Source organism: Callithrix jacchus, chromosome 22 (genome assembly GCF_049354715.1).
Source record: "Callithrix jacchus isolate 240 chromosome 22, calJac240_pri, whole genome shotgun sequence".
NCBI lineage: Eukaryota > Metazoa > Chordata > Mammalia > Primates > Cebidae > Callithrix > Callithrix jacchus.
Window position 1 is genome coordinate 31,289,522 of NC_133523.1, and position 26,555 is coordinate 31,316,076.

General features: G+C 43.1%; 1 protein-coding gene and 1 pseudogene across 2 annotated transcripts; one reads left to right on the top strand and one right to left on the bottom strand.

The window, feature by feature from the left end:
* Positions 1 to 9,492: 9,492 nt before the first annotated feature.
* On the bottom strand, positions 9,493 to 26,105 carry ZNF599 (zinc finger protein 599). 2 transcript variants are annotated; one of them, XM_008987714.5, is made up of 4 exons: positions 25,739 to 26,105; positions 24,845 to 24,971; positions 22,446 to 22,541; positions 9,493 to 13,502 (listed from the first exon to the last, which is right to left on the bottom strand). In XM_008987714.5, exons 1-4 carry the CDS (start codon positions 25,988 to 25,990, stop codon positions 11,977 to 11,979), a joined length of 2,001 nt encoding a protein of 666 aa, XP_008985962.1. In that variant the 5' UTR covers positions 25,991 to 26,105; the 3' UTR covers positions 9,493 to 11,976. The 2 variants fall into 2 exon arrangements, with proteins under 2 accessions (XP_008985962.1, XP_054106240.1); XM_054250265.2 differs by having other exon boundaries at positions 25,604 to 26,105.
* LOC118150139 (small ribosomal subunit protein eS10 pseudogene) lies at positions 18,243 to 18,846 on the top strand (annotated as a pseudogene).
* Positions 26,106 to 26,555: the final 450 nt, after the last annotated feature.

Here is a 26,555-nt window from a genome sequence, read left to right on the forward strand (position 1 = left end):
TTAGCCTTAGAATAGCCTTTAGTGGGAGACTAGGAAACCTAGAGAAAAATGACCTGCTCTTTGTACTAAGAATAGCAGTATTTTGATGAGGATTATTCAGAGTCAATTTACAGTAGGTTTAATTAGATACATTTCAAGAAAATTTACTCAGCATCACTCGTGTATTACACAGGGATGGGATACAGAAATCCAGTAATTCTGAACTCTAGTGGTATGTCAAAATCACTAGGAGGGCTTGTTAAAGCACAGATAACTAAGTCTGAATCCTAGAGTTTCTGTATGAGTTGATTTGAATTTGCATTTTTCATGTGTTCTTAGGTGACAATAACACTTTCCAGAAAGTACATTTTGATAACCATTGTAATAATGAACAAAACAAATGTGATCTTTTTCTCACAGTGATGTTATCTAACAAGAAAGATAGCAAATAAATTGAAATACCCATTTACAAGTGCAATGAGGACATAACCAAGAAACAGCATGCTACAAGAGATCAGAGCAGGCTCACCTAGATATAATGTTGAAATGAATCCTAAGTGATAAGTACTAATTATGTAGTGAGTACTACTCATGTAGCTGTGTGCATTCCTGCATGTGCCCGTGAGTGTGTGTATGTGGTGTGCTGGGCGTTAATTTTAGGTCATTCAGACAGTTGGGTTCTGTCATACCTGCTTCAGCTGGACTCCATGTTCCCTTGTCTAGTTTCAGATTCTGCGGCTTTGAGGTAGTACTGCTGGCAGCATCACTGCTTTCAGCAGCAGTCATTTCTCCATCCCTGGGTCATAGTTATGGGAGTTTACCTCGAAATCACTCGTCCAGAAGTGCCCTCATTATGTTTACAGTCCACCTACCAATTTTAAAAGCACGAATTTGCTGCACTGTATGTCCTGAAATAGGTAGGAGAGTTTTCATTCTCTGCACTGAACCTTGACAGATTAATTATGGATTGTAAGGAGGGAGGATGACTTCAGATATTCTAAGTTCTAGTTAAGAAATGGAACAGTCTCACTGGCCCTGTAATTAGAATCTTATCTTGTGATTAGAAAGGTAATAAAGATAAATTCGATTTGGAGTGTATGGACATTGACGCAAGTGGAGGACTGTGATATGGATTGTGTTCAGATTTTGTTCTTTCTTACAAGTGAGAGTAAGATATTTTAAAAAGGAACATTACATTATAGATATGATAATTCTGGTGTGGAACGACTAATGAAGTTTCTGACTTTAAACAAAATATATCTCCTCTGATATACGTGCTACCTTAACCGAATGCCAAAGCACAGAGGCATAGTCCAATAGCAGTTTGCAAGAGACAGTAGGTTTGGAATGGGGTGGTAAATTTTGACTGTTCTCCAGGGCTTTTATCTTTCATTTATTTTTAATCATGAAATTTATATTGAGATTCTATGGAACACTGAAGGATCTTTGAGAGATTTATGATTAAGAAAGGACAGCGTGCAGTGACTCATATCTGTAATCCCAGCACCCTGGAAGGCTGAGGCAGGAGGATTGCTTAAGGCCAGGAGTTTGAGACCAGCCTGGGCAACATAGCAAAACTCAGTCTGTTAAAAATATATATTTTTAAATTACCCAGCTGTGGGCATATGCCTGCAATCCTAGATACTCAGGAGGTTGAGCGGGGAGGGATTGCTTGAGTACAGGATTTTAAGGTCACAATGAGTTATCACACCACTGCTTTCCAGCCTGGGCAGCAGAACAACACCTTGTCTCCAATGTAAATATAATTAAGGCAGCATGATGTGGTATCAAACAGTTGTAATTATGGGTAGACTAGCTACCACATATATACTTACGGGATAACGAGAGGAGCTTTCTTTTCTCCCATTATCTGTCTGCATCTGCTGTCACAAGCAACTGGTACCACAAAGATTAGATTTTATTTGTTTCCACTACACGTAGTTTAATGCCTCCACGTCATTTTGTTATGAGAAGATTCATCAAAATACCACAGCTTTGTCATTTAAAAAGCATGGACATACATATGATAGTGCTTTACATTTCTGGATTTAAATTGCCTTCACAATACAGAAGTAGGAAAAAGAAGGCTATATTTTAAATGCAGATAGCTTTAAGAGAGCAGGAAGAGACTATTACTTTGTTAGAAGATTGGGCCAAAGTCATAATGATGTTATTGTCACTGATGTCGTATTATTTCCTCAGTCATACTTATTAACCATTTCTTGAGCATCCACTGTGGGCCTAATAGATAAGAAACACACCATACCCTTTAAGGGCTCCAAGGTGTGTGTGTGAAGAGCATTAGCTTTGGAGTTATGCTCCTGGGTTTAAATCCATGTTGCATGTATACTGGCTTTGTGTGACCAGGGACAAACTATTTCACTGTGTCATGCTTCAATAAGTTTCTCCATCTGTAAAATGGCTATTTCACAGCATTATTAAGAAGATTAAATGCGTTAATTGGTGCAAAGTGTTTACCACAATGCCTGGCCCTCAATAGCATTCAATAAGTATTAGCTATTTATTTCATCATCATCTTCTCATGGTTGCTTCAACATTCTGGTCTCAAATGTCACATCTAATCACCTGTCACTCTTATGTGTTTACTGTTTCAAATGTTTAGAAGGAGCGCTTATAAAACACCCTCGTTTCCTTACAACAGATTCTAGCGTGTCTGAGCCATTTTGAGGGAAAGAATGTTTCTTGCCCTAAATAATCTGAGGAGAAACAAAGAGGCCAGGTAGAAGATGAGATGGTAACTCAGCAGGTCTGTGGGAAGGAAGGAGGTTGCCCTACAGATGTGGAAAAGGGGCTGAGTGAAGGAGGTGTCAGGCTTCCACATGGAGGAAAGGGGAAGCTTTAGGCACTGAGACCAGAAGCCTACAGGTCTTCAACGTCATCTCTCAGTACAGAGTCCCTTGTGCTGGGTGCCACTGCCCTTTTTTTCCTGAATGGAGGTGACAGCCTGCCAGTGAAGGTCACTGATGCCTGGAAAGTCAAAGTTTCTTTGTTAGGCTTGGGCCAGTCAGATGTAATTAGAGCTCAGGTGTTGGTAAACATCTAGAAAGCACCCAGGCACATATCACTGAGCATTTCCTGGGAGCTTAATTCTTTGCTTCTTTAAACAAATTGCAATTGTGTTAGAGAAAAAACCTTTATGTGCAGAAGTAATTGATTCAAGATGCAAGACAATGACAAGGCCATATGGCCCGAGAGGTGCAGAGTGTAAGCACTCTGGCATTAGAGATAAATAGGGAAAAATTATAATGATCATAATACAATATTGTTAACAGCAGCAGCAACTGAGCCTTGGGTTTGCACTGTGTGCTGCTTTCAAACAATTAACTGTTCTCAGTTGTGGACCCAAATTCCTAGTGTGAATTCAGTCTATTGGGACTTCCGCTTACTCTATAAACTTGGGGAAGTCACTTGCTTTCCTGATTTTTCCATCAAAACAAAAATAATTGCCATCTTCCCAGGTGGTTGAGAGAATTAAAAGATTTATAACACAAGCAACAAAGTGCCTGTGTGTGGAAGTTTGCTGCTGTGTTTTTCCTGGTTTTGGTAATCTTCCCACGTACCGTAAGGTAAGTGCCATAGTCATATGGTGACTATGCTGGTGACCTGAGACTCAGGCAGCTCTAGCACGTCTCTCAGAGTCATACATCTTAGGATACAGGCTACATTTGAACATTCAGTAAAACGCCATACAATACTGCCCTCCTAGGACTGATCTCAGAAAACTGGGGTTTCTCTTGGCAACCAAACAGCCCCTCTTGCCTCCTTGAACAAAGAACGTTTCCTTGGGCCGTGCCATTTTTTCTGCCTGGAGGGTGCCACAAAGCTCATTTATTACCACGCTCACCTGCTGAGGGAGGCCTGCCCACCTTGCAAAGTTCACTACGTGTATCAAAGATGAACAAAGCTGAACATTAATGACAGTGGTGAGAACAGAGTTTAATTGGTGATAAGGATTGCAATGGGGAAAGGAATTTGGCATGAACTTAACTCAGCTTTGATATGTACAAAGGTGAATGAATATGTTAAAGGGAGGGTGGGGAAATAGGGAGCGGGTAGTGAGTAGGGGTTCAGTAGAGTCAGAAAAGCGAAAAATTACAAAGCACAGGAAGGGAGGGGGTTGGTCCATCTGGGTTTGCTACTGGCACTTTGAGTTAGGCTCCTATCCTCCCACAGAGGCTGGGAGATGGGCCTTATCTTCAGGTGTTGGCCGGAAGAAATTCTTTGGACAGCCTTGAGTTTTTTGGGCTGGCACTTTAAAAGTTATTAGAAACTGTTAGTGTTGTTCAAGTCTGAATAGGCCACAGTTGACAGGCCCATTCAGGAAGGCTCAGAGGGGCCTGGCTAGTTTGGTTGAAGAGAAAATCTTTGTCAGGTGTCACCCCAGGCTTCCCCAGCCCACTGAGGCGGAATGGTGGTGAAGAAGAAAGAACATAGGCTCAAGGGATCAAGGTACAGGGTGTGAGTTTCTGCCAAGAGTTGTGTGACCCTGAGAAGGTAACTTACGTTTTTGAAGCCTCAGGTTTCTTTTCTATAAAGCAGGAATGATAATACAACCTAACTCTGAGGAAATTGGGATTAAATGAAGTGCTACAAAAATCACCCTCAAAGCTCAATAAAGGCAGCTATTATCTTATTTTTATTTTTCATCTTTGCTTCTACACCACCCTGGAAAACCCAACCAAGTCCTGATGTCTACTTTTGTAAGTCTGCCACATTCCCGGCACAAAAATTCCAGACGATGAGAAATACTTAATCTAGAACTAGCAAGGCCAAAGCGGGGGAAAAAGACTCTCCCAGTAGGTGACATTGGTGAAGAACAGGGAAGGATGCAAGGGAGGAGAGGAGAGGCACTGCAGAGATTTGGACTCAAGTGTCCCAGGCAGAAGGAAAGACTGGGAAGTGGGAAAGAGCTTGTAATGATTAGGACAGCTTGGCAGGAGAGCAGTGAGCAAAGGAAGTTGGAGTAGTAGACAGATTTATAGGCCTAAGGATGTATTTCCCTAGAAATAGCATCCAGAGGGATGGTCCTCGCATGGTGCTGTGCACCAGGAACACACATTAGTCATCTCTGATACTCTCACCTGGAATGAATGATTGTTAATATTTCCCCTTTAAGCCTTCCTTGAGGAAAATGGAGGTGAAGGGTAGCAAGGAAACTTGCACAAAGCCACAGACCTGAGACAGGGCACAGCATGATTCAAACAGGTCTCTGGATTCTGCAGGCCATGCTCTTCCCAAGGATCTGCACATGCTGCCATACATGAATGGGGGATACTGAGAAGTTATAGTTCATACTTTCCTACCACATAACATCAATTGCCAGAAAGAGGAACTTTCTCTTGTAATACTTGATCTAAATATAGAACCCTTAACTGAGAGTGACCGTCTCAGCAGGAAGAGAAGGCCTAAAGAATCAGAGGAAGTGCTACAAAATGAAGGACATGAATAAAGGAAAAAGATGTATGAGCAAACTGAGGGTAGAAATAAAGAGATAAAATCATTTTTAAAAAGAACAAAAAAAATTCTGGATCAAAATGTACACTAATGGAAACAAAAAATATGAATACAATAAAGGGATTCAAAAGATCATAGAGATTCAGCAAACTTAAAAATAGGAAAATATAAATTGTTAATATAAAAAAGAATGAGGGAGAGTGAACAGAGCTTTTTGGAACTGTAGCACACCAACAATTTGGGAATCCCTGAAGAGGAAGAGAAAGAAAGGGGCAGAAAAAACATTTGAAGACATTAATGGCTGAAAAGTCTCCAAATTTGATGAAAAACATGAATTTGCAAATCCAGCAAGACTTCACCATGAATGAACTCTTAAGTAGGAGAACCGCAAAGAGACCCACACTGAGACACATAATCAAATATCAAAAGCCAAAGAGAGATAATCTTGAAAATAGTGAGAGAGAAGCAACTCCTCTCATGCAAGGGATCCTCACTGTGGACATTCATATCCCAGATGACTTCACCCTTGCCCAGAAGCTCACTGCTGGAGATGAGATTGCCCCAGCCCAAGATTTTGCCATTGTAGATGACTTTACCTCTTGTGCCAGGGGCAACTTCATCCCTGATATGAAAACCTCTGCCCCAGTGGTGCCTGTGGACTGCCTCTCCTAAGGTATGCATTAGACATGGGACATTGCTGCTTTTTTCTCTTGGATGTTAAATATTCTGCTATGTTTCTGAGCTTGCTGTCTGCCTAACTCATGATTCTGGTATATTCCTTGCTCTCTGCCAAAATGTATACCCTACACTTCCATGTCCAATAGGAAATCTAGTAGAGGTTACTATCTATGCCATTCTAAAAATTAGTGGAAATTATTGTTTTCCTCAGGAGATATCTGCTTCAAATCAGTCAACCCCTTCTCCCCCAGGAAAGAGTACCATTTACTCTCCGATGCCTTCTTCTGCTATCACCCTACATGTCCTATTATAATCTCCTTCCCCTTGATCACACAGAAATACTACTAACCTTTACATATACCTTACTATTATTTCATACCCTCCAATATTACAACTGCCAAACATGTCACTTTGACTGAACATGTTTCTAATGCCCTTAATAACACTACCAAGATATTGTTAGTGACCCTAAAGATTTCAGACCTACTGTCTTGGCTAATATCATAAATAAAACCTCCCAAAGCCCCATTTGCTTAAATCCACCACCTGCCTTCATTCCTCACCAGGGATGGTGACATGTCATGACCAAGTCACCCCTATGGGCTTACCACTTGTGCCCAGGAGCCAACCACCAGTGGCCAATTCCCCACCCTGAGGCCTTCACGCTCCTTACAGTAATAGTCTGATGGGTACAGTATACTCTGAATAATGGCACATTTGGGTTTTATTGTGGCTAGAAGTCACAGGCACAGCACCTTAGGTATTTTTCCTTGCTGATGCCCCTGCACGTTTTCCCTAATAAAATCTGGTAAACGGTGATTATGCTGGGGATTGCCATGGGTCTCTGTCCCTGGGTACCTCCCTGTTTCCATTAACCCGGAGGCATAAAGCAAAATGGGCACTGTTTATCCCTATCTTAATAGGACCTGCCAGAGGCACAGGAGCCACCACTGCTGGCACCGGTACAGCAGCCTTTGTCAAATAAGACCAAAGCATAAATGCTAAGCAGAGTCATTAGGTAGCCCTTTCAGATCATATTCAAAGGCTGCACAAAATACTGTCCTTAATACAACAAGTCCATGAGTCTCTAGCTCAAATGGCAACAGGTAACAGGCTGACTGTTAGCCAGGGAAGGAGGAGTTTGTGCCATGCAGGATACCTCCTGCTGTAGGTACATTAATATCTCTGGACAGGTACAGGCCAACTATGAGGAACAGGTCAAGTGGTAAAGGTTTTTCATGACTTGGCTGAATATTCCAACAGATACCCTTAAATCCAGAGGTGCCTGGCCCATTCTCTTGGCTTTCTTCCACAAAGTGGGATGCCTTGTTACAAACTGGATACCAAACCCTCATCATATGCCTAACAGGACTCCTCTGAACTGCTACCTTTATTAAAGTTTACCTTCAGTAGCTAAGCCATGCTGTCCCAGGTACCTTTAACATTTCCACAACCCAGGTGGCAAGTGTTATCCATCTGATTAGTATTGTAATAATGTTAGGGCACCACAGCACAAACGTTAATGTAAATTTTAAAGCTCTGTATTTTCCTGCTGCCTCGATATCCCCACAAACAGGCTGTGAGCTCTGAGCAAGCTATACTAGTCTGATTACGCTGGCCCTGCCACAAGTTCTCTTGTGCTGTTTGTGTACTCCATCCTGGCTGCCAATAACGGCACTTCCCCATCTTCATTCTCTCTCAGCTCCCTAACAGCTTAGTTGGGCCAGCTTCTTTGATGCTTTCTCTGTGCCCCCTTGGCTCCTTTGGTGTGCAATGACTGTCTCTCTAGGACTTGTAAGTATAATAAACTTTGTTCTGCTACAAGCCTCTCCTATGTTTCCTCCTGTGCCTATACCTGACTGACAGTCCTATGAGCACACAATTTAAATAGTTCTAACAACAGAGGAATCATGCAAAATATTCAATCCAAAGGCAGAAGTGGGGAGGGGGGAGAAAATAAAGAGAACAGATTAAATAAAGAGAAAACGAATAGCAAAATGATAAACTGAAACCCAGCAATATAATCACACTAAATTAAATGTGGTTTAGCAAAGATTTTCAAAGTAGATAAAAATGCAAGATCCAGTAATGTTTCCTACAAGAAAACCATTTTAAATATAACTACAAAAATTATTTAAAAATCAAAAGACACAGATACACCATTCTAACAGTAAGCAAAAGAGCACTAGAGAGGCTGTATTAATATCATACAAAATTAACTTCAGAACAAAGACTATTACCTAAATATTTATGTACCTAATAAAAGAACTAAAAAATGACAGACATTCAAAGAGAAATAGACAAATCCATAATTACAGTATTTTTTTCTTAAAGAAAACACCATTCTCTACATAAGTGACAGGACAAGCAGAAAATCAGGACTCAAGACATGAGGAACACTCAACCATATTGACTTACTTGACATTTATAGAACACTCTACCAAGATCAGAGTGCACATTATTTTTAGTAATAATGTGTAAACATTCTTCCAAGATAGACCACATTCTGGGTCATAAAACAAACCTCAATAAACAGAAAAGGGTTCAGGTCATGCAAAGTATGCTTTTAGACCATAATCAAATTTCATACATCAAAGAAGAAATCACAAGGGAAATTAAAAATTATTAAAACTGATTGAAAATTATGTCAAAATTGGCCGGGCGCGGAGGCTCACGAGGTGAAGAGATTGAGACCATCCTGGTCAACACGGTGAAACCCCATCTCTACTAAAAATACAAAAACTTAGCTGGGCATGGTGGCGTGTGCCTGTAATCCCAGCTACTCGGGAGGCTGAGGCAGAAGAATTGCCTGATCCGAGGAGGTGGAGGTTGCAGTGAGCTGAGATCGCGCCATTGCACTCCAGCCTGGGTAACAAGAGTGAAACTCCGTCTCAAAAAAAAAAAAAGAAAATTATGTCAAAATTTATGGAAACCTACTAACCCAGTATTTAGAGTGAAATCTATAGTATTAAAGGCCTATATTAGAAGAAAAGGTCTCAAATTAATGACCTCAGCTTTAGAAGGTTGAGAAATTCTGACCCAAGTATAAAACATACAACTATTAAATTTTTAGAAAAAAGTCTTTTGTGTATCTGCTAAAGCCATCCCATGACTTGACATAGCAATTAGAATTAAATTGGAATTTTATGGTACCCTATCTATACATATGGCCCTGCTACTCCACTCCATCATTAATTTCTATTCTGTCAAACCACCCTGGCACTGAGCTGTATCCACCAACAGACCAAGCTCTTGACACTCTTGAGGTATTGGATATGTGGTTCTCTCTTCTGGGCTCCTGAATGTTTCCTGAGTCTGCATGTCACCTAACATACTGTTGGTTCATTTCCCATATGTTAATTTTTTATTTTTTAATTTTTTATTGGATTTTAGGTTTTGGGGTACATGAGCAGAGCATGCAAGACAGTTGCGTAGGTACGCACATGGCAGTGTGCTTTGCTTTGCTTCTCCCCTTCACCCACATTTGGCATTTCTCCCCAGGCTATCCCTCCCCAAATGTTAATATTTTAATGTCCACCTTCCTACCCTTAGAGAGAGTAACGCAACTCCATGGAGAAGTGGCATGGCCAAGGTCACCCAATGGGTCATGTAAACCTAAATTATCTGAAATCCCAATCCATCATCTAGGCTCTTAGCCACGAGGCTCAAGTATAGGTGCAGCCACAACTACAGCAGAGGTGGCAACTGTGAGGGAGAATGGGGTCTTCAGCTCTCTGTTATAACTCCAAAATCAGTACTTGGAGGTTTTTGCATTTTTGCAGTTATTTGCAGACATGAACAGAGTGATGAAGAAAATGAGTCAGCAAGCCTGCATGTTACTAGCTGAGATCAAAGGTGACGCTTACTTTCTTGTTTCAGCATTTATAATGTATCATTTTCAGTCTATTTAGTGACATGTTTTTGGATGTTTTTGATTTTTATTGGGGGTAATTTTGCTATGTAAAATGGCCCCCAAGCAGTGTTCAAATGCTGTCTAGTGTCCCTAAATACAAAAAGGCTGTGATGTGACTTAAAGAGAAAATGTGTGTTAAATAACATTCATTCAGGCCAGGCGCGGTGGCTCAAGCCTGTAATCCCAGCATTGTGGGAGGCCGAGGCAGGTGGATCACTTCAGGTCAGGAGTTTGAGACCAGCCTAGCCAACATGGTGAAACCCTGCCTCTACTAAAAATACAAAAATTAGCCAGGTGTGCTGGTAGGCGCCTGTAATCCCAGCTACTTGGGAGGCTGAGTCAGGACAATCGCTTGAACCTGGGAGGCAGAGGTTGCAGTGAGCCGAGATTGCACCATTGCACTCCAGCCTGGGCAACAAGAGTGAAACTCCATCTCAAATAAAAAAAATAAGATGCATTCAGTCATGAGTTATACTTCTAATGTAATTATAATTAAGAAACAAAACACTGATAAGGTGCCTTTAAACAAACAAACACACACCCATAGAAGGTTGTGTGTTGACTAGTTGATAAAAATGTTTGAATCAGAGGCTCACAGAAGCTAACCCTGTATTTCCCCTAGCAACAATCATTCAGCATTCACTACTTCAGTGTGCACAAAAAATTCACAGAACCTAACTACCATGAATAACAATTCACTGCATATAAATACATGTGTGTGCATGTACACGTGTTAAGTATTTCATGACTCAAGCCTTTATATTTCTCACAAACACGCTACCTCAAGGGTAGAGACGACAGTTTCGGAACAATAAACACTTCTAATAAATGTTGGCAGAGCTGCCCTCACAATTCTCCTGGCTCTGGAGACATATATACATATATATTGTCAGGCCTCCATGTACAAGCCCGGATTCAGAAAGTCTGAAGTCCTGCCTGCCTCGGCTGATCATCCCCTGACCCCTGCCTACGTTTACCATTATCCCTGATAGCCCAGTGGAGCTTCTCCCAGTTAAGATGGTTCACCTCACACTGCCATCTTAACTGTTATTATGATAATGCAAATACTTCTCACCCCAACCTGCCATTTTAACTGTTATGATAATGTGAATACTCCTCACCCCACCCTACCATCTTAACTACTTTTACCTCACCCACCATTGTAATTGAACTTATGGTAAGGTATACTCCTTGCCCCTACCCACACCACTGTAACTGATCTCACTCTGTAACTTTTCACTGCCCACCCCAAACCTATAAAACCAACTCCTATCCCACTGCCCTTCATGACACCCTTTTCAGCCTCAGCCCAGGCTGTTTATCCAGGTGAATAAACAGCCATGTTGCTCACACAAAGCCTGTTTTGAGGGTCTCTTAATCCAAAGCGTGTGTCTTAGTATGTGTGTGTGTGTGTGTGTGTGTGTGTATATATATATGTAAAACATACAAAGGGGATGAGACATTCCCTGCTCCATCCCCTAACCTGCCAAATGATGAACTATCATAAACAGGGAAACTGAAAACAAGTTTGCACTTCTTTTTCTTTTCTCTTACAGATTGTTTACGCCATCTGTCATTATTTTAAAATATGCTTGAGATGGATTTGTAGTATTAATAAGAGGAACATTGTTGCTGACATTTTACGTAAATGCATGTTAACTACCAGGTCTCTTCCCTCAATTATTCTCAGGTTACAGTGTAAGGCTCTAAACTGGGTCAATCTTTAACATAATTCTTTGAATGACAAGTGATTACCTGCTATAAAAACATTTCACAGGGACAATTATGTTTCTCATTAGTATGAATTTTCAGATCTTAAGATGTTTCTCTGGCCAAAAGATTTTCCTCAAGTTATATTCAAAAGGAAAGGTATGTTACTACTATGAGTTCACTAAAGATGAACACACTTGTAAAAGACCTTCCTATATCTTTTAAACTCTGCTATGAATCTTTCGATGGTGAGTGAACGATGAACTGTGGCTGAAGGTCTTTCCACATTCACTGCATTCAAAGGGTTTCTCTCCAGTGTGAGTTCGCATGTGCTGAGTTAAAGCAAAGTTGTTGCAAAAGGCTTTCTCACATTCTTGGCATTCAAAGGGTTTTTCTCCAGTGTGGATCCTATTATGCCGAACAAAATTTGCAGGTTGGGTAAAAGCCTTTCCACATTCTCTACAAACATAGGGCTTCTCTCCAGTGTGAATCCTCATGTGTCGCGTGAAGGAAGAGAGATAGTAAAAGGCTTTTGCACATTCTTTACACTCCAAGGGTTTTTGTCCACTGTGGGTCCTGTTATGTCGAATAAAAACAGAGTGGTGTGTAAAGGCCTTTCCACATTCACTGCACTCATAAGGCTTCTCACCAGTGTGAATCCTCATGTGCTGAATTAAGGAAGAGCTGTCACAAAAGGCCTTCCCACATTCTTTGCACTCAAAGGGCTTCTCTCCAGTATGGGTCCTCTTATGTCTGATGAAAGTAGAGCGATGAGTAAAGGCCTTTCCACATTCACCGCATTCATAGGGTTTCTCTCCAGTATGAATCCTCATGTGCTGAGTGAAGGATGAATTGAGGCAAAAGGCTTTTCCACACTCTTTACATAAAAATGGTTTTTCTCCTGTGTGGGTCATGCTGTGCTGGATAAACGTGGAGCGGTGTGTAAAGGCCTTTCCACATTCACTGCACTTATAGAGTTTCTTTCCAGTATGAATCCTCATGTGCTGAGCAAATGAAGAGCTGTAGTAAAAAGCTTTGCCACATTCTTTGCATAAAAAGGGCTTTTCTTGAGTGTGAGTCATATTATGCTGGATAAAAGAAGAGCGGTGGGTGAACGCTTTGCCACATTCTTTGCACTCGTAGGGCTTATCTCCAGTGTGAATACGCTGGTGCTCTGTGAGGTGAAACCTGCGTTTGAAGGCTTTCCCACACTCAATACACTTATATGGTTTTTCCCCAGTATGAAGCCTCATATGACGAATGACATCGGCCATGTAACGACAGGCTTTCCCACACTCACTGCACTCATAGGGCTTTACCCCAGCATGAATCTGTTGATGCCGAACAAGGGCCCACTTCTTGCTAAACCCTTTCCCACATTCCGTGCATGTGTAAGCATTATTCCTTCTATCAATCATGGGATCTTTTCCTGGTCCTTGAGTGTCACGTTCATGAAGAACATCTTGTGGAGTGACTTGTTCCTGTAAAACCCTTAAACCCAGACTATCAGCTGGCTCCAAATCATCATGTTTATAGCTCAACTTCCCAGGGCATATCTGTTTGTGGGGGTCTGTTCCTGGCCTCAAGTTCCCTTCCTGAATTTCTTTAAGCTTTTCCTCATCTCTAGCTTGCCCCAACCTGGAATTCCTTGAGGATCTCTGTGCCAGCAGTCCTTGGAAAGAGGATTCCTCAGAGAAGGCCAGCTGAGAAGCAGTAGGTTCTGTAGTCTTGGGTTTTGCTTTTTCACCTGAAGGAAATCCAATATTAAAGAATAAAAGAACATTAGTGATGTCACCATAGAACAAACCACTTTAGCAGAATGAAGGTGAAAACCATCTCTAATACCTACTGCATTTTTTACATCTCTCAAAACCAGGCTTGCAATGTCTTTCCTAATTCTTGGGCTCTTGACATCTTCAAAAGGAAACCCAGAAGGAAAAGCAAGGGCAGGGGACAGAGAATCTGGAATGGAGGCTGTTCCTCACTCTTTCAAATGAGGGAGAGTGGGCAGACTAATAATTACAATGTGTGTGATAAATGTGCTCTGACAGAGGCAGTCTCATGGCACTATGACAGTGCAGGGAAGGTAAACTTAACATGGCCCAGATGAGAGACAGAGATGGATCAGTAGATCTCTTGGATCACAGCACCAAAAAAAGGTGCTATGTGAGCTTTCTTTAAAAAGGAGAGTAGGGCAGGGCATGGTGGCTCACGCCTGTAATCCCAGCACTTTGGGAGGCCAAGGTGGATCATGAGGTCAGGAGTTTGAGACTTGCCTGACCAACATGGTGAAACCTTGTCTCTACTAAAAAATACAAAAATTAGCTGGGTGTGGTGGCACACACCTGTAATCCCACCTACTCAGGAGGCTGAGGGAGAAGAATTGCTTGAACCCAGGTGGCGGAGGTTTCAGTGAGCCGAGATAGTGCCACTGCACTCCAGCCTGGGCGACAGAGTGACACTCTGTCTCAAAAAACAAAAAACAAATGGAGAGTAGGAGTTCCCAGACAGAGTAATTTGGAGGGAAACTTCAGCAGATGAAAACAGGATGTACAAGGGTTGAGAGTCTTGAGAGAATGCTGATTGCTGAATAATGTGAATGGGATGAGACAATGATGGAGATGAAGATGGAAAGGCAGAGGCGTAACAGATTCTCAGGATTCTCAGTTGTGTAAAAGTGAGGAGGGTGGAGGGTCAGAAGCAGCTGGACAAACATAATGAGTTCACTGTATCTGAATAAAGAGTAAGCAAACATACAGAAAATACGTAAGATCTACATGAAGAAAATTATAAAACTTAACACATTAAAGAAAATCTATATGAAAAGAGATTAATCAATATAAAGTTGTCAATTATCCCTAAAGTCCCAATAGGGTTTTTCATAGATATTGATAAGCTGACTGTGGATGGAGATCAGTCAGCTGATACAGAGACCAGGATAACTCTGAAGAATAAAGCAGGGGACTTACCCCATTAGGAATTAATAATATGATGAAATTATATGCATTCAGGCAGTGTGATTAGGCACAGATTTAAGACAAATGGTGAAAGGGAAAAATGAAATAGAGAACTCAGAAATGTATATATGTAACTTTGATATATGATAGAAGCAGCAGAGAAGGCCACTGGGAAAAGGAGGAGCCTTCAGTAAATGGATCTAGAAAAATTATTCGCCACATAAGAAAAAATGAAATAATATTCTTACCTCATACCACATACAGAATTACCTCCAGACTGATTAAGATTTAACTGTCAGAAGCCAAACATTAAAAACATTTAGTATATAATAAAAATGAATCTTTTGAGAAAGATTTCCTAAACAAGATATAAAGCATTAATAATGACAAGAGTAGTTAATTTGACTATAGTAAATATGATAAAGAAAAAAGCAAACAAACAAAAATGCTAATATTAGTATCAGATAGAAGACTAGAGACCAGAGAAAATGAGACACAGAGGGGCATCACAAGATGAAGAGAAGACCACAGCACCAGAAGACAAAAGAATCCTAAATCTGTACATGCCCAACACCAGAGCCTCAAAATACATGATCCAAAAATTGAGTTGAAAGGAGAAACAAATGCACAATTATGGTTGGGAACTTCACTCTATCCAAAAATGAAAAATGAACATATTATGCACTGATATTTTACGGAAGATATACATTGACCAATCAACATAAGAAGTGTTCAACTTTCTTGGTAATGGGGAAAAATCAAATTAGGACCATAGAGACATGCCATTTTATACTCACTAGGCTGAAAAAACTAAAGAAGCTAACAATATCAAGTATTAAAGACAATGTTGTTTTATGAAATTGTTCAGATAAGACAAAGGAAGTGAAATGTGTATAACCATTTTAGGAAACAACAGAGCATCATCTAGTAAAATTCTCCTTTCGCTTACCTTATAATCCAGAAATGCCAGTCCAAGGAACCTTACTATGAGAAACTCCTACATATGAGTCTCAGGACAGATAAATATGAATTTATGGCCACACTGTTTGTGAGAACAAAAAACTATAAGCAAACATTTTCAAGCTCTCTCTGAAAATGGATAAATACGCTGTGTTATAGTCACGCAATTGATTACAGCAGGAAGAAAATGAGTGAATTATAGCTATCTGCATCAGGAATGTTAGTAACTTACTGTTGAATGAGTGAAACCTCAGAAGACAATATAAACCATAATACACTTTTTATAATGATCAAAAAAAAAAAGCAAAATACATGAAAATACAATGTAACAACCTTTTATTTTTTTTTGAGGTTTATCAGTTTTAAATGGCATTATAAAAAGATATGTAGATATGTTAAATTTATTTTTCTGACTTTTTTATTGGGATAAAATATAAAATTTACCATTTTAAGATGAAACAGTCTTAAAAAGTAGCATGAAGACAAAGCTAAGCATTTTGGAAGGCCAAGACAGGCAGATCACTGAAGGGTGGGAGATCGAGACAAGTCCGGCCAATATGGTGAAACCCTGTCTCTACTAAAAATACAAAAATCAGCCAGGCCTGATGGTGGGTGCCTGTAATCCAAGCTACTCGGGAGGCTGAGGCAGGAGAATCCCTTGAATCCGGGAGGCAGAGGTTGCAGCAGGCCAAGATCAAACTACTGCCCTCCAGCCTGGGCAACAGAGCAAGGTTCCATCTCAAAATTAAAAAAAAAAAAAAGTCCTGCAGAGGATCATAGTTAACTTCATGGTCTCTGAAGACAAACACCTCAGTGTGAAATTCTACCAATACTCCACACTAGTTCTGTGGCCTTTATTGCCTTTTCTTTGAAAGGACTGTGGTAAGGATGAAGCAAAATAGCACATATACAGTGCTTAGTAAGGCACCAGGAACCACGTTGGCAAACAACATATTAGCTATTGAGTCAATAGTATGAGACCTACCACACTTGTGTTGAGTTGACAGTATAAACATAAATGAGTACCCCCAGGGGAAGCATAAATAGAAAGGTCTGTGAGATGCCTGTTGAAGCCAATGTTGGAGAAGTGATCAGAGTGAAAAGACAAGTGAAGGTCATCAGAAGAGGAAAAAGAAAACAAGTGGGCAAAACGCTATAAAAGATTAAGTATGATAATGTGGGAAGAGTTTCTGCTGAGTTGAGACACAGTAGAGCATCATGGTTAAGAGCTGGGTACAGAGCCAGAATACTTGAGTTCCAATTCCACTTCTGTCCAGGAGCAGTGGCTACCGCCTGTAATCCCAGCACATCGGGAGGCCGAAGTGGGTGGATCACTTGATGCCAGGAGTTCGAGACAAGACTAGCCAACATGGTGAAATCCCATCTCTACTAAAAATACAAATATTAGCTGGGCATGGTGGCGTGCACCTGTAATCCCAGCTACCTGGGAGTCCGAGGGAGGAGAATCGCTTGAAACTGGGAGGTGGAAGTTGCAGTGAGCCAAGATGGCACCACTGCACTCCAGCCTGGATGACAGAGCAAGACTCTGTTTCAAAACAACAACAACAACAACAAATTCTACCTCTGCCAAGCTAGATGTCCTTGGCAAATTAGATTTTTGTTATCGACCAAAAGTTTGTGTTTCCTTAAAAGGGAGGGCTGTTATAAAAGTAATTATGGTGCAGTGAGGTCATAAGGATAGGGCTGAGAACTGTCAGGACTGGCACCCTTGCAAGAGACACCAGAGAGCTTCCACTGTGTGTGAAGGCATGGAGGGAAGGCCATGTGAGCACAAAGTGAGAAGGCAGCTGTCTGTAGGCTGGGAAAACAGCCCTTACCAGAACCCAGCCGTGCTGGTACCCTGACCTTGTTCTTGTAGCCTCTAGACCTGACAGAAAATACCTTTCTGCTGTATAAGCCATAAAGTCTATAGCATTTTATTACAGTAGCCAGCCAGACTAACACACTTTTCTAAGGTTCACGTTTCTCATCTGAAAGACTGGGATACTCTCAGTTCCTGCCTACAAGTTGTTAGGAGAAAAAGCATGTAAAATGTTCATTTGTGGCCAGGTATGGTGGCTCACATCTGTAATCCCAGCACTTTGGGAAGCTGAGATGGGCAGATCACTTGAGGCCAGGAGTTACCAGCCTGGCCAACATAGCAAAACCTCTTCTCTACTAAAAACACAGATTCAGCTAGGTGTGGTGGTATGCACCCATAATCCCAGTTACTCAGGAGGCTGAGGCATGAAAATCACTTGAACCCAGGAATTAGAGGCTGCTGAGATTGTACCACTGCATACTAGCCTGGGAGACAAAGTGAAACCCTATCTCAAAGAGTAAAGGGAAAGATACCAACTGCTCGGGTGTATGTGGAACAATGAAGACTTTCATATGTAGCTGGTAGAAACATGAAATGTACAGTTACCCTGAAGCTGGTGGTTTCGATTAAAGCTAATCATGTGCCCACACATGATCTGGCCAGTCCACTTGTGTGTATATTCCCAACAGAAATATGGGTTTATATCCAACAAAAAATACAATCAAGAATACTCCTAAGAGTAGTCTTCCCTTTCAGCTCCGACCCCGGACTCTACAGTCGTCGCAATGTTGATGCCTAAGAAGAACCGGATTGCCATTTATGAGCTCCTTTTTAAGGAGGGAGTCATGGTGGCCAAGAAGGATGTCCACATGCCTAAGTACCCAGAGCTGGCGGACAAGAACGTGCCCAACCTTCATGTCATGAAGGCCATGCAGTCTCTCAAATCCCGAGGCTATGTGAAGGAACAGTTTGCCTGGAGACATTTCTACTGGTACCTTACCAGTGAGGGTATCCAGTATCTCCGTGATTACCTCCATCTGCCCCCAGAGATCGTGCCTGCCACCCTACGCCGCAGCCGTCCACAGACAGGCAGGCCTCGGCCTAAAGGTCTGGAAGGTGAGCGACCTGCAAGACTGACAAGAGGGGAAGCTGACAGAGATACCTACAGACGGAGTGCTGTGCCACCTGGTGCTGACAAGAAAGCCGAGGCGGGGGCTGGGTCAGCAACCGAATTCCAGTTTAGAGGCGGATTTGGTCGTGGACGTGGTCAGCCACCTCAGTAAAATTGGAGAGGATTATTTTGCATTGAATAAACTTACAGCTAAAAAAAAAAAAAAAAAAAAAAAGAGTAGTCTTCATAATATTCCAAAAATGGAGACCAAGTCAAATATCCATCAATAGGAAAATGGGTATATGTAGTCTATTCATTCAATGATGGTAATAAACTAACTCCAATTATATGCAGCCACATGAATGAATCTGAGTCATAAAGATTATCAAAAGAACTTGGCAGAGTATGTACTGGGGGGTTCTATTTACATGCCTTAAAAACTAATGTATGGTGATAGAGTCTAAACACTGGCTAATTTTGTAGAAGAGGATATTGACAAGGAATGAGCACAAGGAGCCTGTTAAGTGGTGAAAACACTGTATTTCTTGACCTGTGAGGTGGTTTGTCTGATTTGCACATATACAAAATTTTATAGAAATGAACCTTTATGATTTGTACACTTATGTGTAAATTGCACCTCAGTACAAAAATAAGGGAAAAAATAAATAAAGGAAGGTCGTGTGTAGATGTCTCTTCCAAGAATGAGAAGACTCCTCCAACAAGCTTGGTTGTTCAGGTGAAACAGAGTCAACAATATTTAGATGCTGCTGGTGAGGTAAGAGCATTAAAAAAAAAAGTCTCGGCTGGGCATGGTGGCTCACGCCTATAATCCCAGCACTTTGGGAGGCCGAGGCGGGTGGATCACGAGGTCAAGAGATCGAGACCATCCTGGTCAACATGGTGAAACCCTGTCTCTACTAAAAATACAAAAATTAGCTGGGCATGGTGGTGCGCACCTGTGGTCCCAGCTACTCAGGAGGCTGAGGCAGAAGAATTGCTTGAACCCAGAAGGTGGAGGTTGCGGTGAGCCGAGATCGTGCCATTGCACTGCAGTCTGGGTAACAACAGCGAAACTCTGTCTCAAAAAAAAAAAAAAGAATAGAATATGGCAAAGATGATGGTATATACATGATAAAATAAACGTAATTTTAGGCCGGGCACGGTGGCTCAAGCCTGTAATCCCAGCACTTTGGGAGGCCGAGGCGGGTGGATCATGAGGTCAAGAGATCCAGACCATCCTGGTCAACATGGTGAAAACCCCGTCTCTACTAAAAATACAAAAAAAATTAGCTGGGCATGGTGGCGCGTGCCTGTAATCCCAGCTACTCAGGAGGCTGAGTCAGGAGAATTGCCTGAACCCAGGAGGTGGAGGTTGCGATGAGCCGAGATCGCGCCGCTGCACTCCAGCCTGGGTAACAACAGGGAAACTCCATTTCAAAAAAAAACCAGGTAATTTTCTAAGACTGTAGCATCTGTCTTGCTGGAGTCTCCCACAGTGGCTTGATTTGAAGAAGTGAGCTGACTGTGATGATGAGCTATTAGCTGCCTATGACAGGCTTGAGAGGACCCGACTAAGCTGTGCCTGGACTCCCAATCCATAATAAATGAGTGATGTTTTCAGCTACAGTGTTTGTGGTAATATTGTTACATTTTAATAGCAGTAGATGGCTAGTACACCTGAGAAGGCAGAAGGTGTGATCTAGATTCTATTGGAGAAATTAGCCATGGCCAGGAAGAAAACTCCTCCACAGAAGTGAGAAGGAAGCTGCAGGGATGATGAGTCAGATGCACATGAATCAGTAAATGTCAAAAAGCAAGAAAATCAGCCAACAAAAACGATGAGTTCGTGTCCTTTGTAGGGACACGGATGAACCTGGAGACCATCATTCTCAGCAAACTGACACAAGAACAGAAAATGAAATACCACATGTTTCACTCATAGGCAGGTGTTGAACAATGAGAACACATGGACACAGGGAGGGGAGCACTACACACTGGGGTCTGTTGGGGGGAATAGGGGAGGGACAGTGCGGGGTGGGGAGTTGGGGAGAGATAGCATGGGGAGAAATGCCAGATACAGGTGAAGGGGAGGAAGGCAGCAAATCACACCACTGCATGTGTACCTATGCAACTATCTTGCATATTCTTCACATATACCCCAAAACCTAAAATGCAATTAAAATAAGCAAGAAAACCAAGGGTGTAGCCTTTATTCATAAAGTAGGTTAGATGTTCTGACATCAGTGGCAAGGGGGGTGGTGATACTTGGAACATGTAAGTGGATGCAGATATTATACACAAGGCCGACCAGAGGCACAGGACACATGTGGGGAAAACAGGGAGGAATCTGTTAGCATTACGCAGGCAAGAGATGATAATCACTTGGCCTAGAGTACTAATGTTGGAGCTGATGGAACTGGTGAAGGTGATGGATTCAGGAGACATGAGTGATGTAAAATGGTCAAGATTCAGGGATGGTTGGATATTGGGTATTAGGGAGATGGAGGTGCTGAGGGGTTGTCCATGTTTGTTTTTAGCTTTCTCTACTCACTGTAAGGGCCATTAGCTGAAAATGGGGAGATTATGTGATCCTTTTGAGGCATGATGAGTGTGAGGTGCTTCTAAGACATTCAAGTGAAGACATGGAACTGGGGAGAGGAGTGAAAGCTGGCTCAGCAGACAAGAAGGACGCTAGACGGGCGAAAAGGCGAATCTGCAGTGTCACAAATCCACCTGCTTAGTGGCTTTGGCTTCCCGTGGCAGCCCAGTTGTGAGACTGACAAAGGCAATTGTCACTTTGAGGTTTTATAAGACAGGAAGACCAGAAAACAACAGGAATAGGGAGTGCTTCTGCGCATTTGATACACAAATGAAAGGACGGATGGATGGATCAATAAATGACAGGCTGGAGAAGGTGAAAAATGGTGGGATGCAGAGTGTAGTTTGAAACAGGAATCTGCAGGAAAAGAAAGGACTGTCTTCTGAGTGCAGAAGAACGTCTGAGCTGTCACTATTCCTTATGACTAACACTACATGAATATTATAAACAGGTGACTTCCACTGAGCCACTCTGGGTCAGGCAGTGTCCTAGGCAGTCTCCTGTTATGCAATCACATTCCTAAACAACCCAATCATGCAGAAACTATCATCACTACCTTTCAAATGTAGGCTAAGTTTATCAGACAAGTATGTGTTCACTATACCCATGGGCTCTTCTCCTTGGGCATAAAAAAGCTAAACCACATTTCCCAGCCTGATACAACATGTAGCCTAATACCCAGTTCTTGTCAATAAAATGTGAATGGAAGTGACGTGTGTGTGCAAGTGGAAATGACTACTGCCCTTCTCTCCCATTCCTCTTGCCAGGGCAACCTTAAGCTGCATACTGACAACAGAATGCTCCTGATTCCTATATAAGTACAGGGTACAGAGCTTTCCTGCTGACCCACGCTGGACTATGGCATGGATGAAAAAAACAAAACAAAATAAAACTTAATCTTTCAGTCATCAGGATTTTTGAGTTTATTTTTCAGAGAAGGTAATTAACTCAGCCTAACTTATATACCAAAGGCACAGTGACATCAGACAACTTCTCTAGAGTCATGAGGCTAGTGAGTCGCAAATCATTAAAGCCTAGAGTCCGTCTCCTACCTAATATATTCCAACCTGAATAAAGGCAAACAGTGTGTGATAGCAGTGGAAAGATGGGGGACCATGGGGTCAAGGGCTCCATGACTGCCCAAGACCACAATAAAGCTGCCCATGGCATTACAGACACAGTGATGCCCAGGTGGTCTGCAGGCTGCCCTGATACCCACTGCCAGACTGTCAGTCACCAACCTGCACAGGTGCTTTGGGAGAGGCCTCTTTTCTCTGTCCAAGGTTCCTGCCCATGTTCCAGCAGGTAGATCATCTCTGGTTTGGGAACAGGATGCCCTGTGCATGGAGAGATAAATGGAGTATGGTATACAGGTACAGACAGAAAAGTCTGAGGTGTAAAGGAGTATATACCTTTAACATACTGCAGTGGAACCCCAGAAAGGGCCCTCCTGTACCTCACCAAAAGTATTTTCTAATTAATCCAAGTCAGTAGGATTCAACCACCCTGTGCATCAAAACTACCTAGCAACACCCAGTTCCAAAAACAGAACGAATTAAACCAAATCTCTGAGCAGAAGGATTGAGTACTGATAGTTTTTAAAGCTCCCCAGGTGATTTTGTTGCCCACAATGGTTGAAAAACATGGGACTAAATCACCTGATGAATGGCATCTACTGATCATCAGTTGTGTGTGGCAGGCCAGGGACCGAAGCTGAACATGGAGGCCTGCTGCCCTGCAGGGGGACTGGCCAGGGCCCTAGACCAAGGAGAGAAAGCAGACAGAGAGAAAGGGGTTGGCACTGACCAAACCAGGAGCCAGCAGCACCTCAGGGCTTCTCACTAGATGAAGTAATAAATTATTTTCAGGGTGAAACTGGCATGAGGTGGTCTTCTTCCACATACAGTCACACACATTTTGCCAACTGTGAAGGCTAAAAGACAGAAGCCTCTGGAGAAAAGTCAATGACTGAGGCACCAGGACCCAGAAGCATCAGCTGGAAAATCTTGTCCTGGCATGCATCCAGCTGTCACTTAGCAAATGTTCACCATAGGACTACACACACTAAAATGGCACATGCACACCCAGCAAATGTTCTCCCATTGGTGCTGAGCTGGATAATGAGCAGTGTTAAAGGGGAATCAGGCCTGCCTTCATCTCTGTTAAAGAATCAAGCACCCTCCTCCCACAGGGACGTGGTTCGTGTTGATCCCTCCTCCTGGAATGCTGTTCCCCATACATCTCCTTTGGACTGCTAATCACAGTTGTCATAAAAGAACACCGTGTTTACTTCATTAATGACTGATTCCTTGTGAGGACACAGGGCTGGGAGAGCCCTGTCGAAGGTAACCATTTAAACACCTAGAAGAAGCCAGACCTTGGGCCTCCATTAATTCCTACTCAGACCAACGTCTGGGAAAACTGGCCATTAAAGGTTTAGGTAGGAGAGCATTTGGTATTTATTCATATGTTAAATACAACAAACACATGTGGAACACCTGCTATGTTTCCAGTTCTACTCTAAGCACTTTACAAATATTAGTTAACCTGCTGTGACAGGTTACTATAAAAACAGCAAAATCAGGCTGTGCATGGTGGCACACGCCTGTAATCCCAGCACTTTGGCAGGCCGAGATGGGTGGATCACAAGGTCAGGAGATTCAGACCATCCTGGCTAACAAGGTGAAACCCGTCTCTACTAAAAAGATAAAAAATTAGCTCGGTGTGTTGGCACATGCCTGTAGTCCTAGCTACTCAGGAGGCTGAGGCAGGACAACTGCTTGAATCCAGGAGGTGGAGGTTGCAGTGAGCTGAGATTGCACCACTGCACTCCAGCCCGGGTGACAGAGCGAGATTCTGTCTCAAAAAATTAAAAAGGCAAAATCAAAATGATATTAGGTCCCAGCAAGTTCATGCTGCCTGCTCAAGGCTGGGAATTTGAGGTTACTCTTTCTACTGAGGAAGCAATTAGCCACCAGCTACAGGAGTGTTAAAGGCTCAGCTCTAAGCCAACACTCAACATTCAAGAGACAGGAAAAAGAAAAGAAAAAAGGAACAGCTTTCTTAGCATATATCCATGCCATTTGATAATGTGTCTAAGCTGCCTCTATATAATCATCACCTGTAGCAGCAGAGGAGCAAGGCACCAGCCTTAGGAAATAAGGGTTAACTGTACAGGTGCCAGGGGCCAAAGAAACCTTTCAGCTGAGACTGTGTTGCTTAGAAAGATACCAGCAGCACTGATAACAAACACCTTCTTAGTGCCTGTGTCAATCACCCGCTGCTTGCAGAACCTTCCATTATTCACAGAGCCTGCTAACTGGGCTGTGTGGACATCTGACTCAATCAAGCTGGGCCAATTACCTCTTATGGAAATCTGGGATTAGGATGTCAGACTGAGGCCAGCTGTGCTAGACACCAGGATAAAAGTGTTGAGGAGGACTATGTTCCTTATACAATAATCTCTGATGGAGATAGAGGGAAACCCAGCAAGAGGAGGTCAGACCACAATGTGCTGAGGCTGCTTTCTCTGAGGGATCAGAGAAGGTTGGGGCCTGCGGCTTCTGGACTAGCCATGCCTAGAAAGGATGAATTCAAAGAGGCTGTGAGTCCCCTACATGGGAGGGTAATGAGGTCTTACCCAGTGAGATCAGGAGCCTGAAGGTCTCCAGCATCACCTCCTGGTACAGGGTCCTCTGGGCCAGGTCCAGGTGCCCCCATTCCTCTCCAGTGAAGGTCACAACCACGTCTTCAAATGATACTAATGCCTGGGAAGCCAAACAGAGGTGACAGGTGGCTGGGGAGATATTAGAGATGAAATTAGAGCCCATTTCTTGGTTGACAGTAAAGGGTCCAGACCCTGAAACACTGAGCATCTCCTGAGAACCACTGAGCTCTGTGGAGGCAGACGGTGCCTTTGACAGAATATAAGGATGTGGGAGATAAAAGCCTCTTATGTTGGAAGCCACTGGAAAATGATACAAGACAATGATAATCTTTCTTCTCCGCAATGCCAAAAATGCTGCTCCCGCCTCACCTCTTGCCCTCGAGGCTCTCATTCCCTCTCCTAGCTTTTGGTAGGGCTAGACTCCCCCTGGAGTGATCCCCTAAAACAACAGGAGGATCTGGGGAGTCCTTCTCCAAAAACAGCACCCAGAGTGATGCTCTCCGAGCACTGAAGGACAGGACTCACATCAGTCACAAGGGTACCCACTCTAGTTCCCTCAATAGAGAAAATTATTGAGACTCGCATTTTAGACCCTTCTATTTAGGAATAGAAGTTAAGGACAGCCAAGCGACAGCTCAAGGTTAGAGCCAGAAGCAGGGACTTCTCCTTACAACCCCTGTCCTGGATTCAGGCCCCTGGGTTGGAAGTGCTTAGCCCTGCCCCCTCACACACCCTCTTTTGGGATCTCCAGATCCTAGGGCATCAAAACGGAGAAGGGCAGAGTCCCAGGATTCCCCCGTATTACAGCGGATGGGACGGTGCGGGCAGTGACCCAAGCTCCGGCGGGCTGCAGAACCCTCCACTCACCAACGCCGGCGCCGCCATGGGCCCAGGCGACGGAGTGAGGCCTTGAGAGGAGGCGAGGAAGCCGGTCCGCCGGCCGATCCCTGGCTCCGGCTCTGGGTTGCGAGGGACATCAGTCCCTGCCGCCGTGTAAAACGCGTACAAGGTTCGCGGCGCCGCCTCCGTGCGCCGTAGTGACACAGGGCTGGCACCAAGGCCCCAGGAAACGTTTTGCAGACGCTTGTAGGGGTGGGATAGCGGCTGACATAAAAGCATGTGAGTCCTGTCCTTCTCACTGTCCGTCTCTACTCGGCCTGGAAAAGTGTCCCCCGTCCGGCGTTCTAGCCGGTGTAGTGTCGGTAACTACTGCAGCCACTACCGAACCGGGTCTGAAGACTCGACGCCGGAAGTCCCGCCCACGCCGCTACGGGAAACGCCCCTTTGCTCCCTTCGTCTAGGGCCTGGAGCCGGCTTCCGTCCCTTGTAGCACTGCCTTCTGGGTAATGTAGTTTGACGGAATCCGGGTTGTACCTGGAACGCACTTTCTGTTCTCGGTGAACTGCTTCCCAGCGTTCCCAAAAGAGGGAGTGGCTTAGCTTCCTCTTAAAGGAGAGGCACACAGATTTCTCTGGAAATGACCTGAGGCAATCACCCACTCTCAAAGGTCTCTACCAAGTGACCGACACCTTGAGTTTCCTCCCTCTGTACCCCTGCGGCAGCACTTCATCTCTCTGAGCCTTGAGATGGAGATTCCTAAGAAAGGTGATGGTATTTAATATGATAATACTAAAATTTCCCCTATCAGTAATTTTCAGATGACATCAGCATTACCTGGGAATTT